We start from the raw sequence: 17,672 nt of genomic DNA on the forward strand, positions 1-17,672 counted from the left end.
CCTGTTTTGGGCCAAATATTGCATATCCCTATTAGGAAAAAAAATGTTGGGAACTACCTTTCTTTCTAGAACCTGGTATTATCTAGAAATGAATATGAGAATTCCCTATTATTATCTACCAGCAAAAGAGTTGCACTGTACATTGGGTCAGGAATACCTTCCTGTTCGTTAACTTTCACATTTGAGAGCTGGTCTTGATTATATATCCCAGGCTGAATTTTGGCACAGGTTAAGCCCCGCTTGTATACCATATACTGTATCTAGGAAAGGCAATGCGTAAGTCTAGACAGTGTTTCTCAACCCTGGCAACTTTAAGATGTGTGGACTTCAACTCCCAGAATTCCCCAACCAGCATGCTGGCTGAGGAATTCTGGGAGTTGAAGTCCACACATCTTAAATGTTGCCAGGGTTGAGAAACAGAGTGCTGGAGGATAAAGCTGAGGTATAATATGCTGTTACTCTGTTTTACAGCATACATGTGCCAAAGTTCTCCTAGATCACAGAAAATAACCTCTGCCGAGCCACTGTTCCAGAACTGGCTTATGACAAGTCTGCATCAATCAAAATAACTGAAGAGTGGATCCAAGGCCCCATGTGGTCTCAGATTGAGGGAGGGGGGTTACTACTGACCTGGTTTGTCCTGCAGTGATTTCTGTAGAACTCAGCAACTAGGTGGCTTTCAGAGAGAATGCAAAGAGGCCATATGATGTACACCTGCGCTAAAAGCATTGCACTGGCTATCAATTAGTTTCTGAGCAAAAAACAAAGTTCTGATTATTACCTTTAAGCTACTACACAGTTTGGGCATAACATTCTTGAAAGAATACCTTTTTCTTTATGATCCCACCTGCTCACTGAGATTATTTCAGATTCGCCTGCTGTTGATGCAGGTTTCTCTCATCCACTTGAGGTTTTGTCTTTTCTGGGGCTGTCTGGATTGCACTCCCTGTTGACTTCAGGGGAACTGACCTCTTTGTTGATATTACTGCACATCTTTTACATTTCTAATCGTTGATTAATTATTGAAATTGCTTTTAGTTGCTTTTAGTTGTTCTATTATCTCAGTTTTATTTTTGATTTTATGTTACAAATATTCTCTCTAATAAATAAATGTTAGGCTAGCATCTGAGTAAAAATAGGGTGGTGGCATCTTTTTTGATTGCCTAAGCTCTTGAATTAGCACCCTTCCTGTTACTTACTTTTTATTATTTGCTAAACATGCTTGATCGTTTTTGACAACCTATGTGCAGAAGTGTTGAGCGTGGATCATTCTAGCTGGAATACCCTGAAGGAAAAATTTTTTAAAAATTGTCACAGGCCCCACATTTGAAGCTATGTTGTACTTTCTTCTACTAGGACTGAATTGGGGGATGGGGACATTATACCCTTTATTATTTCACATCAAAACAATGTAAGCTTAATAGACACATCCAAGCAATTAAGTTTTCATTTTACTCACATTAAACAGATTGTACCAATGACTCTATGCCTCGTGTGGCGCAGAGTGGTAGGTGGCAGTGTTGCAACTGAAACTCTTCCCATGACCCGGGTTCAATCCCAGCGGAAGCTGGATTCTCTCTTGGGTAGCCGGCTCAGGTAGACTTAGCCTGCCATCCTTCCGAGGTCGGTAAAATGAGTACCCAGCTTGCTGGGGAAGGTGACGACTGGGGAAGGCAATGGCAAATGGCAAACCACCCCGCTATAGTTTGCCAAAAAAATGTTGCGAAAGCGGCGTCCCCCCCAAAGGGTCAGACATGACTCGGTGCTTACACAGGGGACCTTTCACCTTTCACGCTAATGACTCTATCATAACCTGCCATCAACACAAAATCTCGCCTGATTAACCTCTTGATGTACAAAGAGAGTAGGGGCTAGAAACAAGAGTGTGATATTCACATATCATGCCTGCTAGAAGTTACATTTGGGTTTTTCCATCCATTTCCTGTTTCACAGCATCTTCTCCAGCTTGACATTATTTTAACCACATGGATAATCACAATTGAGACATACTCTGTTTCTTTTTTCCTTGGTCTGTTACAAATTGTAGAAAAGAAACATCTACAGATATGCAACTTGAATGGTCCAAGAAGTGATGTTGGATGATCCCCTGAATCCAGCAGTGTGGGAGAACACTAGTATAGGAGATCTGTGCATACAAGTCAGTGTGAATTGCTGCAGGCACTTAGTTGCTGCATTGAACAGATAGAGGAGGAAGTCTAAATTCCCGTCAACTCTATTTCATGAGCAGAAAAGGAAGAAATCTAACTTCCACTGTCTAAGTAAATAATGAGCAGTAAGCACACAGTCCTGACTCAGTGTTTGAAAGCATTTATGCAGTTCATAGCACTGGTTGTAAACTGAGAGCCACATATAATACTGTTCCATACACACTGTTTGTCTTACTAGTTTGCAGTGCATGTTAATCACAACACCCACAAAGTAGTTGAAATGCAGTTAGTTGAAATGCAATTCTCCATTAATGCACCTTGTAGACAAAAAATAGAAGGGGTAGGAGTAGGGTGGTAAATGGCATTTCTTCAGTTAATATTACTGGAATGTTTGATTTGTTCGTTCTTTTTCCCTCTGCCTCTCCAAGATCCTTGAGATACTGTGACCTACGGTTGATAAACTCCTCTTGCCTGGTGAGAACAGCCTTGGAGCAAGAGCTTGGCTTGGCAGCCTATTTTGTCAATTCTGAAAGTACAGTAGAAAAAGTAGGAGCCACAAATGATGTCCTGGAGAGTGACCCAGAAAAGCTGAGCAGTACTGATAATGAAGATGAAGAAATAGTAACGGAAGGTAAAGGAACATCCTTTGGACCACAGCATTAAACCAGCCTTCCCCACCCATGGCCTTCTGATGTATTGAGTACAATCCCTAGTGAGAATTGGGGGTCTGCCCAAGAGATGCTGCTGCCTTGGGCAAAGAACAAGATGGCCACCTCACAACTCAAAACCATCTCACAACAAAAAAATAGAGTGTATTGCACCTGAAGACAGGAGGCTGTGAGAAGGTGCAGGATCAGCCATAGGGGGCATAGCTATTCTTTTTGTCAAGTGAGGTAGCCTGTAAGTTTGACTAAATAAGTATATCTGCTAACTGAAGTTACTGTCACACTGTGCTAATAATAAACATGATCCTGGGTTCATTCTTCTGGAGATTACTAGGTTGGGAAAGATGGACCCAAAAGTTTCCTGTGCTGGTGAGAACTGGATAGCAATACTATCCAAGTATTGCTTGGATAGTATTATGGGACCTGAAAAGATCCTTCCATTCAGCAGCTGAATTCAAACAACACACTAGGCCAAATCAAAGAAACCACATTATTGTTTCTTGTAGCATGTAATCCCCACCATAATGCTTTCTAAACCATGTTTTATGGTTTGGTACATTGGGTGAACCCAGCCAAACGTTATTTACTCAATAAGCCATCATTAGGCATACTATGGCTTAATGAGATACGTGAGCCCAGCCAGTGTTTTAAGTGCTAGCTAATTCCTTTCTCTTGATTTGGTGCTGGTTTGGACTTCTCATCCCTTCCCCAATAAGCCCATATGATATGGCCAGAACCCCCATTTTCATTCAATAATCATGCTTCCTGTGAGTAGGATCAAGAGCTGACAAGGGCAGAGGTTCCTTCAAATCAATGTAATGTTAATATGTTTCAGACATTTTTTTTTCTTTTAAACATTTTTTATATTGTAATATACTTCTGGGACTCTTTGGGAGGAAGAATGGGATCTAAATACATGACAAAAATGTTCATAGCACTTTTCCTTGCCACAAATCTGTGCCCCTCCCCCAGTTCATGGCATTCCAAATACATATTCCTATGCTTTTTTTGCTTTTCTGGGGGAGGAAGAAGTTGGTCAGGAAGCATTAAAACCTGTGATGGGCACTGTTCCAAATTAAAGCAACGGAACTGTTCTGCTTCAAATTAGAACACCATGCCATCATGGGATGGATGCGGGTGCTGCAGTAGGTAACCCAAAGGGAAAGACAAGCAGGTCCTGTCTGGGGAAGGAAGTGACAAGGGGGTACAGGGTTGAGGTTCTTTTTCAGAATCATGCCTTATCGTATCAATTTCAGAGTTTAAAATATATATAAGGAAATAGGATGGCCCATGGCTTACACCGATTGATCAGAAACTATAAAAATATAATACCTGTCATTTTATCATGTATTTATTATTTATTATGTGGGACTCACACTCCTGAGGGGAACACTGATAGCAAAATAAGCTTCCATTTCTTTACCCACTTTGCATTTTAAGTTAGATCAGATCATGCCCAGGAAAATGTTAAATAAGAATTTTCCTTCAAATATGGAGCAGGCTCAGCTTCAGAAAAAAGAAGCCCTGTGAAAAGGGAGAGATCTGGCTCCCGTGATTCTGCCGATTCCTCTGTCTCTTCGAAAGCGTCAAGTAAGACTTCCCAGTTCAGCATCTTTCAGTGTTTTCTTCGAATGTTGAAAATTTGTTCTATTTCTTGAAACCATTTATATCCCTTCTGTCCTTTAGTGCAGTGTTCCTCAGCCTCAGCAACTTTGTGATGCATGGACTTCAGTTCCCAGAATTCCCCAGCCAGGTGGCTTGGGAATTCTGGGAGTTGAAGTCCAGCATCTTAAAGTTCCTGAGGTTGACAAACACCGCTCTAGAGTTTTAATTCATGTTTTAATCCATGCTGCTGCTGTTCAGGGGGAAAGGAGCAAAACAGTCCATCTAAACTTTTAAACCTGTATTTATAGGATTAGGTATGTTTTTAAAATTGCTGTTAGGAAAATTCTTTCAACCAGTGCTGTTAAGAGTAGAGTTTCTGCAATTCAGTTTGTTCGAATTAGTCATTTGTAATTTGGAAGTACATTTGGGCATGGACCCCTAAGGATGTACATAGACAGAAGCTTAGTGCATATTCTTGATGGATTCGTTTATCTTTTTATCTTGGAGTTCCCCTCTTTACCAGCTACTAGTCAGTTATTGTTAGAAAATGTTGTTATATGCTGTTAGAAGTGAGAAAATGTAGTAACTTATGTTACCATATAGGTTTTTTTACATGTTATTATACAGCAGTGTTTCAGTCTACTATGTAAAGTAGAAATCTTGTCTGATAATAATATGTGTCAAAGGAATTTAAATTTTGACTGTCATCCTTAAAAGTGTTGCAATAGTATTCATTGCCATAATAAATATATTCATCTTTTCTGGAATAGAGATAAGCATCACACAGAGAAACAAGTGTGTGGAGTCCTTGGTGCTCTCTGAGCCTTGTTTTATTGCAGATGTTTCATTGCCAGGCTAGGCAACATCTTCAGTGCGAACAGGGAGTGGGCCTTGCTCTCTGTTTATATACTGTCCAGTTTGTGTTGGTGGAGGTGTTGCTCTCTCCTTGGGAGTTCTTTGATTGGGCTGTTGTTTGCTGCTGGGTTGGCTGACTGAGTTAATAGTTTCTTGATTATGGTGTATTGTGCTGTTTGATTGTTCATCTGGTGTTACTCCTAGTGTTAATCTTTGCATATGGGGGAGTTGATTGCTGGCAAGGAGGTGTTCTGGTCTTTTGGCTTTTCTATTGTCTCTTTTGAATGGTGTGTAAATATCGTTTACCTCTATGTGTCTGTTGATGGCTGTTTTGTCTGAGTGCCTTCAAAATATCTTAAGTAACCCAAAAGACCCAGTAGCCCAAGAAGAAAAAACAGGAGTTATTTACAACATACAGTGCAAAGACTGTAACAGCCACTATGTAGGACAGACAGGCGAAAAACTAGCAGAGCACATCCACAAACACCAACTAGCAGTCAGAAGACACGATGAAAACTCCTTAATCTCACAACACATGGACAGACTCAACCATAGTTTCAACTGGGAAACTCTGAGCATCCTAAACCAAGCCAAATCCAAAAACGCCAGAGAACTCCTGGAAGCCTGGCATTCAGACCAAGCAGCCATCAACAGACACATAGAGGTAAACAACATTTACATACCATTCGAAAGAGACAATAGAAAAGCCAAAAGACCAGAACACCTCCTTGCCAGCAATCAACCCCCCCATATGCAAAGATTAACACTAGGAGTAACACCAGATGAACAATCAAACAGCACAATACACCCTAATCAAGGAACTATTAACTCAGTCAATCAACCCAGCAGCAAATAACAGCCCAATTAAGGAACTCCCAAGGAGAGAGCAACACCTCCACCAACACAAACTTGACAGCATATAACAGAGAGCAAGGCCCACTCCCTGTTTGCACTGAAGATGTTGCCTAGCCTGGCAATGAAATGTTTGCAAGAAAACAACAAGGCTCGGAGAGCACCAAGGACTCCACAGTTCAACCCTGAGGTACAGATTTTCACTTCGATTAGAAACAAATATGTTGTCATTTGGGAGGTGCAGTGGAAATACAAATTTGGTCAGAAGAACTTGGATTAGGAAGTCATAATGCTTGCCCAGCTTCCCAACCCATATACTCATGGGAAAAGAAACATTTGTGTCACATTTCAAAAGTGATAGCACACAGATTAATCATCCTAATACACAAATACTTTTTTTATAAGAAAGATCTGGAGGTGGCCCTTCATCTTTGTTCATCAACAGCTTCCTATTAGGAGTTTAAAATAAACCATAGCTCTTTTATATATCCCTTGCCTCTTAGTTATGTAAGACATAACTGATTCATTCACATTTGGGTTTTTTCAGGACTGATTTGCACTACAATTTTAGGGACACGGTTTGTGGGTTGTGGAACAAGAGTTGCATGTTAAGTTTGTGCTGAGGCAATTGGTGTTTTCTGCTCACATGAAACAAGTGTTATTCATTACTGCACAAACTCAATCAAGTTTAAGAGTTGTTTCTGGGCATGTGATAAGCTGGCGTTTAAATATATTTCAAGCAAACTGATACAGCTAAATTCATGCTCACCTCCCACTGCATTAACATGGTCATTTCAAACTCACAGCCTTGCATGTCTATTTCTGCTTAATTTATTGTAGTCCAGGAATGATCTGTGGTGACATTCTTATGTGTGTGTGGGAGGAAGCGTTATGAAAGTCTGGAGCTGCCACTAATCATTGGACATTTCACTGCTAAAATATAGATTTTGTTCACAGGCACACCATTTTGCAGTGAAGCATCTGCAGGGGAGGTAGGAAAAAGATCACCCCATCAGATGCTAAGCAGCAGTAATGAAGAGAGTGTGAACAACGCTGAAAAGCCAAGACCAAAAGTGGACAAAGAGTCCAAACAGACCACAAAAGCTGCTCAGGCTTCTATCTCTTCATCATCACCCTCTCCTTTCTCATCTTCCTTGGCCTCTTCTGCCCCTACCCATGCTTCCTTGCCTCTGCAGGGCTCTCAGTGTTCCATGACCAAGGTTTCCCAGCAACCTCCCATAGTATACCTTCCCAAACTGATGTATGACATTGTGACCTCTGCAGACAGCACAGGTCTTCCCAAGTCCTCCTCCCTCTTGCCTTATCATTCAGTAATGTGGGCAAGTTCTTTTCGCCCTCTCATGAATAAAATGATGACCTGCACAGAGCAGTCCCTCTATTATCGCCAGTGGACAGTTCCCAAGCCAATCCACATGGACTACAACAATAGGAATGAAGGGAGGATGGATGCTTTTCACCCAAGGAGGCTGCTGCTGAATGGGCCACCCCAGGTATGTAAAAAGACCAGAGTAATTATTCCTAATTAGCTGTGTTTATCATTTCCTCTTCACCCTTTAAAAAATGAAAGCAAGAATTGCCTTACAGTATAAAGCTAACATGATTACCATCATTATTATCATCACCCTATTTATTATGGGCATAATCAAGGAGGATGGCCTTGACGGAGAGAGGGGAGATCCGTTACCTAAGCAATAAGGGAGGAAACACTGTTTAAATCCTAACAATGAAGAAGATATACATAAATGTCTTAGACAGACACTGCTGTAATTACCATGAGTATAAGAAAGGGAGGACTTGCAAGATTCTGTTACTATAGCCAGTATTAATAAAAGTAGTTTTAGTCTTAATGTGGAGTTGATTTCCATATTTGAGCTGACTCTCCTCCTGTAGAGCAGTCTTCTATTTTACATTCTAGTTATGCTAGTACCTGGGAGCTTCCATCACTCTTCTTTCCCGACCTTGATGCTTCTATCAGTCTGCTTTCCCGAACGAGTTGGGTTGAGACTAGCCATCATTTGTGTCTGGCCATGCTGGCTTGGAATTCTGGGAATTGTAATTCCAGTACATCTGACAGACAGCATATTAGAGGAGACTGATCTTCAGGGACAGACAACAGCATCCCTAAGCTTTCAGACAGGGTCTCCAGCATTATCTGCTGATGCCAAAGAATGAACCAGGGAAATCAATAACTGTGTCTACTATTGGCAATTATCCTTTCAATTATTGCATGGATCTAGTATTTAGGGGTCCATCTGAATTGGAATATTCTGTATAAAGACCAAGTAGCAACGGTAAGAATAGACCACGGAACAACGGACTGGTTTAAGATTGGGAAAGGAGTACGGCAGGGCTGTATACTCTCACCCTACCTATTCAACTTGTAGGCAGAACACATCATGCGACGTGCTGGGCTTGATGAATCCAAGGCTGGAGTTAAAATCGCTGGAGGAAACATCATCAGTCTCAGATATGCAGATGATACCACTTTGATGGCTGAAAGCGAAGAGGAACTGAGGAGCCTTATGATGAAGGTGAAAGAAGAAAGTGCAAAAGCTGGCTTGCAGCTAAACCTCAAAAAAACCAAGATTATGGCAACCAGCTTGATTGATAACTGGCAAATAGAGGGAAAAAATGTAGAGGCAGTGAAAGACTTCGTATTTCTAGGTGCAAAGATTACTGCAGATGCTGACTGCAGTCAGGAAATCAGAAGACGCTTAATCCTTGGGAGAAGAGCAATGACAAATCTCAATAAAATAGTTAAGAGCAGAAACATCACACTGACAACAAAGGTCCGCACAGTTAAAGCAATGGTGTTCCCAGTAGTAACATATGGCTGCGAGAGCTGGACCATAAGGAAGGCTGAGAGAAGGAAGATAGATGCTTTGGAACTGTGGTGTTGGAGGAAAATTCTGAGAGTGCCTTGGACTGCAAGAAGATCAAACCAATCCATCCTCCAGGAAATAAAGCCAGACTGCTCACTTGAGGGAATGATATTAAAGGCAAAACTGAAATACTTTGGCCACATAATGAGCAGACAGGACACCCTGGAGAAGATGCTGATGCTAGGGAGAGTGGAGGGCAAAAGAAAGAGGGGCCGACCCAGGGCAAGATGGATAGATGATATTCTAGAGGTGACCAACTCATCCCTGGGGGAGCTGGGGGTGGCGATGACCGACAGGAAGCACTGGCGTGGGCTGGTCCATGAAGTCACGAAGAGTCGAAAGCGACTGAATGAATAAACAACTGAATAGGAAAATTCCATTCACAAACTATACTCTGTGAATTAGCCTAATCCTCTTCCTACTCCAACAATGCCATCTCATATAGTAACCATCATTTGGGATACCTAGTTATATAGGGGTCATTTCAAATAAGCATAGATTTCTCTAGATTGGCAGGATAACCCTATATTTTGACATATAAATTATAACCCCAGTTCATCTTATGCATCATATAATTCAGCATTTCTCAACCTTTTGACCTTGGAGGAACCCTTGAAATATTTTTTAGGCCTTGGGGAACCCATGTTCATTCAGGCTCAAATATAGGCCAGAAGTTACAAAATTATATTCGTTTCATGGGTAGGCCTGTATATATGCATTAACGGTGTTCTTAAATGGAAAATAAAGAATGAAACTTACTTCTTTAATGTGAAGTTGCCCAAATTTGAAATAATTCTTTAAATTAATTGTGATCTCCCAGGGAACCCCTAGTGACCTCTCATGGAACCTTAGGGTTCCATGGAAACCTGGTTGAGAAACCCTGATATAATTTAATATATGATTTCCATGTCAAAACCAGTTTCATATAAAACAAATCATTGAATGCTATATTCTGTTAGAATTTTCTTTTTTTCCCCCTATTTCTATTTTCTTATATTTTTTTTGCTGTTTTGCTTATACATTTTAAAATGTTTTTTTTAATGTATATATTATCCTGCCTTTATTATCTTTATAAATAACTCAAGGCAGGAACATACCTAACACTCCTTCTTCCTCCTCTTTTCCCCACAACAACACCCCTGTGAGGTGAGTTGGGGTGAGAGAGAGGGACTGGCCCAAGGCACCCAGTTGGCTTCTGGTATCCTTCTGATGCTGTTATTTCTCTAAACTGTTCTTGATTACTTTCCCTGTAATATTTTTTCTTCCTCAGGCTCTCTGGTCTCAAAGAGAATAGCCCCATTGTTTTTTTTTATTTAATAAGCACAACTATATAATCAAATTGAAGTTTCCTTCAAGTGGAGTTTGATAGGCATATGAACATGTTTTCTTAATACTAATGTCTTACCTTTTTCTGGGATGCTTTTCTACCCTCTCAGCCTAGCCTGTACCCTGGTATTCCCTGAGATCTCTCCCATCAAAGTACTAATCAGGTTCTGTTAGCTTTGGAGTTAGGTAAGGAGCAACATTGCTTGGTGTCATTAACATATTGATAGCATCCCACTCTAATGCTCCGAATGCCCTGTGGATTTGTGTGGATGTTAAACACCAGCATAGGGGCAAGAGAGAGACCCCATAGATCAATGACTTAGACGTTGAACAGAAGTCCCTCAGCACTATCTTCTGTGGCATCTTGAGAGGAGGGATGGGAACCCCTGCAAAAAATGGCCCCAAAGGATACCAGGAATGTTGATAATCTATTTAATCTATTGTAGATTAAAATATAAAAATACTGAAAAATCTCCATCAGCCACACCATAAGCAACAACCAAGCACTCCTCTCATAGCTCCAACATCAACCCATAGGTCAAACATCAAACCCAACATCAAGATGGTGTTAAACATACTCCAATCTCTGCAGTCCTTTTGAAATAATCTGTTTCCCTCATTTTTTTCCCCTCAAATGGCCTGGGAGTTCCTGTTTCATGGTCCCAGTGGACCAATCCAGGTTTATAATTTACTGTAACTAAATTAATATGCAGTTAATCAAAATAATTTATTGTTTCTCCTCCTTGTCCCCCTGTCCCTATCCATTGCCGCCTTCTCAGTTTCTATGTGACTGAGTCTTGGAATAATAGTAATAATAGCAATCATCATGATCACCATTGCCACCATCATACAGTCTAGTCAGTATCTTCAACTCGGTATGGCCTTACATATTCCCAGGGTAATATTCTCAGTACAGTAATAAGTCAACTGTGAGAAACAGAAACCGAAAATCAATGGGGAAGCGGTGCCCCTTCCCATGTTGCCAAACTACAACTCCCAACACTATAAGGCTGTGAGTTAGAGTAGTGCAGCATCTGTAGAATCAGAGGTTTCAGGTTAACTTCAAATTAAGTGTTATTCATCATTTATATTGGAGGTGTCTAAAATACAGTATTTAAATCAAATATTGTTTGCATTTCTGATCTGTGTGTTTCCAGATAGGAAAGACAGGTGCTTATCTACAGTTTCTTAGCATTTTATCTCGAATGTTGATTCGGCTGACAGAAGTGGATGTTTATGATGAAGAGGAGATCAATATCGGTATGTCTCCCATACCTTTTCTTTGGGGAACGATATTTAATTCCCTTGTTATTTGACAGCTGACTTGTTTATTCTTGTATTCTCAAGCCTTGTGTTCATTTTTTTTCTGTATGTCATTAATGGAGTTCTTTTACAACCCCCCCTTTTTATTTTTTTTTAAAGACTTATTTCATATTTACTGTTTGCTTTGTTTTTACTGACCTTAATAACTATTAGATTTTTCCTTTGCTTTCTTTGCTGATTAAGTGGTAGAGTTGGAAATACCTCAATAAAAATATTACTTGTGGGAATATAATTTTGAAACATTAATCTAGACCTGAACTTTTTCATGTTGTTTGGAAGCTGAGAGTTCAAACATGCTTTTCAACTACTTAAAAGGCTCTCCAGTGCTTGGAAAGCTTTCCATCATACCTGTACACTATTTTGGAGATTCCCACCTGGGTGTGTCCTAATTTCTACTACTCTTCGTGGGATACTGTAGAAATGACATGTATCAGGTAGTTCTTGTTTAGCGACTGCCTCATTTAGTGACTGTTTGCAGTTACAATGGTGATTAAAAAGTAAATTTGTGACTAGTCCTTGCACTTATGACCTTCGCAGGTCTGTAAAGCAAAGGAAAGCTGAAGTAAGATGATAAGCACAGTGGTGGTTTCACTTGGTGACCACTTTTCTTAACCAAGTTGCTGGTCCCAATTGTGGTCACTAAATGAGGATTACCTGTATACTAAAACTTCAGGCTATCATTTAAATTATAGCTACTAGGATAATCAGAGAGAGGAAAAACATAATCTGGAAGGATGAAACCAGCCTTTTTTTTAAGAAGGGGTCATCAGTGGCTGGAGGGCCAGCTGTGACCTAGGTGACATCTGTGGGATGCCATGGGCTTTCTCACACATACAAAGCATCCCGTATTCCCTCAACATAATATTAAGGTCTTCCTTCATGATTCATTTATAGATTTATACTTTTGTTTATCCATAGAAAAATGGTATGGAATGGCATTCAAGAAGGAATGCTTGTCTAAGGGAAAAGCATCTAGTAGACTACCCCAAGTGAGTAGGCTCTTCTCTGCATATATAGAGGATACTTATCATTGTATTCCCCGAATGGGGTAACACAGTGCATATTAGTGGGCCGTAATTATCAGGAAGATTCCTATGGAAATAGGTGTTGCTTTACTGTATTATCTGGCTTTGGCTATATTGGACTTCGAAAGCAGTACTCAGCATCTTGTATTTAGTACAGACCCAAAGTGGTAGACAGACAAGCCACGTAATATGAGAGTTAAAAACTCTTGTAGCTAATACTTAGCAATCTGGAAGATAGGTTTGGGCCAGCTGAAATTTCCAGACTGCCTTCTTAGGTTCACAGCAATTTTTTTTACATTTTTTATCCTGCCTTTATTATTTTTATAAATAACTCAAAGTGGCAGACATACCTAATACTCCTTCCTCTACTTATTTTCCCTACAACAACAGCTCTGTGAGGTGAGTTGGGCTGACAGAGAGGGACTGGCCCGAAGTCACTGAGCCGGTTTTTATGAATAAGGCGGGACTAGAACTCACAGACTCCTGGATCGTAGCCTGAAGCCTTAACCACTAGACCAAACTAGCTCTCCACTAGACTAAACTTTTCCCAACTTGTGCCCTCTAAATGTCTTAAGATTACCACTCCCAGAAATTTCAGTTAGCTAAAAAACAAGATATGTTATCTGCACAAGGGACATTATTCAATTTGAAAGTTACCAGGATATATACAACAGTAGTAAGGTCATTTTTATAAGGATAAGGAAACTCAAACTTTTATCAGCTTGATAGAATGTACTCCAGGGTACAATTTCCAACTGAGAATCTAGAAGGAAACCAAGATTTAGGAGCTGTCTGGAGCTGTGGCCCTTTGGTATCCAAACATAAGATTCAAGAACAGTCCGGAGTGGTGGCCCTTTTCCCACCCAAATATAAGAAGGGCCACCATTCCCTTGTTTTTGGCACCAGTATAATCAACTCCATTTTATCTGGATTAGGGTTGAGTTTAATCATCTTCCTGAAACTCATACTTACTATTAAGCTACCATTCAAAGGTAACAAGGACCTACTGAGTAGAGTCAAACCGAAAGTGGTTTGCCATAGCTCTGGAGTGCTTGTTTGCTTACTAGTTATATCATTATGATAAAATTCCCCAAAACTAAGGGTTGTCCCACACATAAATATTTACCACTGGGGGGAACAAGAGAGATACAGCTCCTTAAATCCCAAAGGCCCAGTGAGAAAGCCAGGTCTTAGCAGCTTTGCAGAAGGCTAGAAGAATCAGAGTCTATCAGGTATCAGAGGAAGTGCTGTTCCAAAGAAGGAGGACAGTGAGGGTGAAAGCAAGCCTGGCTGCAAGAGCCCTAATAATATCATTCCCTGAACATAAAGCGTCTGGAAAGATCTTTCAGATATTAGTGGACAAATAAAAATTTCTAATAATTAACAAAGCCTTCTTTTTACCCCAGTTTGCACGCTGTCTGCATAATCCAATTTCTAAGCCATGCCTCACCCATGATAAAGATTTCACTTTTGCACTTTCCCCCAAAACTCCAGTTTTTCTTAACAAAAGCTGTTCACTTGCAGCATCATTTAAAAAACCCAGAAATCTTAAAATGCGTTTCCTTTTCTAGAGAGCAATCCTTCTGAAGTGAGATCCAGTGAGGTCATTTTTCAGAACACTCCCTGACCTTCCAACTTTCTCCATCATCAGCTTTATTTCAGCTGAACTTTGAGTTAATTCACTGGTAAAGTTCTGAAGGGCTCAAAATCCATTACTTCCCCCCTTTCAAATATAAGATGCAAAGCACGAAGCCAGTTTCCATCTAGCTTGATTCCTCTGATGACAAAAGTTTGTGTTTTGTTTACAGCCATCAAACAGATGGATCCTCTTCCTTAAATGGCAAGGGTGGTGAGCTGCAGACAGAGGGTAAAAAAATTCCATGGTTATCAGTTTTGAACTAATCAATATTTGAGTTTCATCAGGAGCTGCCCTGTGATATCAAGGCATCATAGTGATATATAGCTCAGAATGTTAAAAATGGTGCAGATTGGTCATCCATGAAACATTTGATTTTTAAGTTGTTCTAACTAGGCTGGATAGTGCTTGGAGGTGTTCGTGCAGAAAGGGTTTTAGTCCCCTCCTTCCTTCTACATTGAATTACTGATCACAAACATCACATTCATTAAATATGGGAAAGAATTAAATTGGCTGCATAGTGTGAGTTTCTTTTGAAATCCAGCTTGCCATCTGTCTGTGTTTATATTTGTGGACTTCCTTTTTGTTGATAATACCACAGATCTGAAAATAAAATCAGAACAATATTATCATCAGCCAGGAGACACATGGCCTGACTTAGAAACATTTAAAAAGATGCCGTTTGATTATACAATCCATGATCCAAAATATGAAGATGCAAGTCTCATTTGTTCAGCAGTACAGAAGACAAAGAGTGAAGGTCGGGATACTTATTTTCTTTATTTGATAACTTATTTTGTACAATCTTTCATAGAATAAAGCATTGCAGTGAGAATATGATGCTCAGAATCTTGTTTTACATTTCAGTCTCAGGAAGAATTTTTTGGGTGGGGGTGTAGGAAACACCACTCACTTTGGAAGGCAGACAATTATTTGTATTTTGGATTAAATAATGATTATTGACATAACTCATCTTTAGCTAGCTCCTTTCCCAATCTGACCTTGAGCATTGTATTCACACAACTGATAGATGATTTTACCCAGGCATCTTCTCTCAAGTGTGTGAGAGACTGGGACTAAGAAAGAAAAGAGAAATAGCAAGTTTCTGTCCATAGTTACTACTGAACTTTTTGCAACCAGCATGTATTAGCTGAAGCTGACACTAATCTGAATAAAACTGCATTATTCTCATTCAGCTTCCTCCTGTCTGAGGCAATAGTGTCTAGTATTTGGACATGCTGGCTTGGAAGCTTGGAAGTGATGTTTTCAACACATCTGAAAGACATCAGATTGGATAACACTGATCCAGTAACTATTTAGAATTATATTCTGAAAAGGGCTTAGTAATAGCATTAGAGAGAAGGCAATAGTTTGACGGAATGATTGACATCCCTCTATTCCCATAAAGAAAATCCATTTTTAATCCTGTTTTGCTTGTGAACTAGTATAGTTTTGCACGAGGATAATGAGCAGAGATGTTCTTATCCCTTTGTAGTAGCAGGTACACCTTTTAACCGATACAGTCAAAATGCATTTGTGCAGATAGATCAACAAAGAGAAAATCAGAGGATTTGTATATGCGCCGTCAGACAACTCGGATGAGATTATCCAAATATGCTGCTTACAACACTTACCATCATTGTGAACAGTGCCATCAGTATATGGGCTTTAATCCCAGGTATCAGGTAAGATTTATAGAGCCTGTAAAAGAAAATCCATTAGATTTCAGGGTCAGCAGAAACTATGGAAGTATTCATCAGATTAAAATACTGGGAAAGGGCAGAACATGGATTGTCTGTTCTATGCAACGTATATAGAATAGGCTGGGTCCGTGTCCTTTTGTTTAGGACACAATATTATACCCACTTTGTTAGGAATCTAGGAGTCAGCCTCACTAAACTAAATTGCTTAGCAATAATATGGAAATGGAAGGGTTTTTTTTCAACTTCCCAGTGTAGCCTAGAATGAGACACCAGATTTCCTGCTGGTTTCCCATTCAAGTACAGTACTAACTCAATTCAACCTTGCTTAGCTTTTTTAGAGATCTACCAAGATTGGCTTGGTGCTGCCATCTATTGGACTCATGAAACAGAAAGCATTTCTAAATAAATGCCTAGATATACTGCTAGATTTTTTAAAATCATTGCTCAACTCACTGCATAAATTTTAAAATGTAGTATTGTAGATCTGCAGCAGATTCAGAAATGTATCCAGTATGACACTACCTGAAGCTAAGCTTGATGTTCCATTTTATACTTCAAATAATCACCAGTCTTTAAATAAGTGTTCCCCTACGGATCTATTGAGAGCCAGTTTGGTGTAGTGGTTAAGGTATGAGGCTAGAACCTGGCAGACCAGGAGTTCTAATTCTACCTTAGGCACAAAGCCAGCTGGGCGACCTTGGGCCAGTCACTCTCTCTCGGCCCTGGGAAGGAGGCAAGGGCAAACCACTTCTGAAAAACCTTGCCAAGAAAACTGCAAGGACTCGTCCAGGCAGTCTCTAATAATCGGACACGATTAAACAGACTAAAAAAAATGGATCTGTTAAAGATTGTTTAGGTTGGAGCATAAAAATCTATTAATTAATGCAACCTGTTATTAAGATGTGGTCTGCTTTTCTGCCACTGTTTTAATAGTCACTAGACATATATCAATATCAGAGCTATCAAAAGGGAGCAAATGTGGTATGTTACACTTGTGTCATTTTCTTTTATCAGCTTTATGAATCCACCTTGCATGCTTTTGCCTTTTCCTATTCAATGCTTGGAGAGGAGATTCAGCTACACTTCATCATCCCTAAATCTAAGGAGCACCATTTTGTCTTTAGCCATCCAGGAAGGCAGCTGGAAAGTATGAGATTGCCTCTTGTCACAGATCAGGTAGATAAAGACCAATATGCAAAACTCTTACAGGATTAGGATTTCAATTGATTGGACTCTGCTTCCAGATGATAGTATAGATGGATCGATTGATCTTCATATTATAGAAGATAGCCACTGAGCTATCCAGTAAGAAAACCAGAGTTGAACAGAGTTTTAAAATGGCCTTTCAAAATTTTCTGCCATGTTTGTGAATGGAGAAATTGGGTGAATTGTTCTCCAACAATTTCTCTTGGTGTAAAGGTACGTGGGAATGGAAAGACTGATGTCAGCCTTCCCAGGTAGACTAGATAGGAAACATGACCAGATGAACTAATTCTATTTTATTATAAGGCTACATTAACAGAATCTTGCAAGTCTGAAAGTACAGATCTCCCACCATCTCTTTTTACAACCTGATAAGTCAGGGAGGTTCCTTTCTGAGTTTCTTTCTCT

General features: G+C 39.9%; 1 protein-coding gene across 1 annotated transcript in view; it reads left to right on the forward strand.

Annotated features, from left to right (window-relative positions):
• The window catches only part of GREB1 (growth regulating estrogen receptor binding 1), a 66,827-nt gene that overhangs the window by 37,666 nt on the left and 11,489 nt on the right, over nt 1-17,672 (forward strand). Inside the window, 7 exon segments of the mRNA XM_063314607.1 lie at nt 2,597-2,799; nt 4,334-4,423; nt 7,103-7,656; nt 11,532-11,634; nt 14,960-15,118; nt 15,901-16,043; nt 17,076-17,237. Coding sequence (XP_063170677.1) covers nt 2,597-2,799; nt 4,334-4,423; nt 7,103-7,656; nt 11,532-11,634; nt 14,960-15,118; nt 15,901-16,043; nt 17,076-17,237 — 1,414 coding nt within the window.

Source organism: Candoia aspera, chromosome 1 (assembly GCF_035149785.1).
Source record: "Candoia aspera isolate rCanAsp1 chromosome 1, rCanAsp1.hap2, whole genome shotgun sequence".
Classification (NCBI taxonomy): domain Eukaryota; kingdom Metazoa; phylum Chordata; class Lepidosauria; order Squamata; family Boidae; genus Candoia; species Candoia aspera.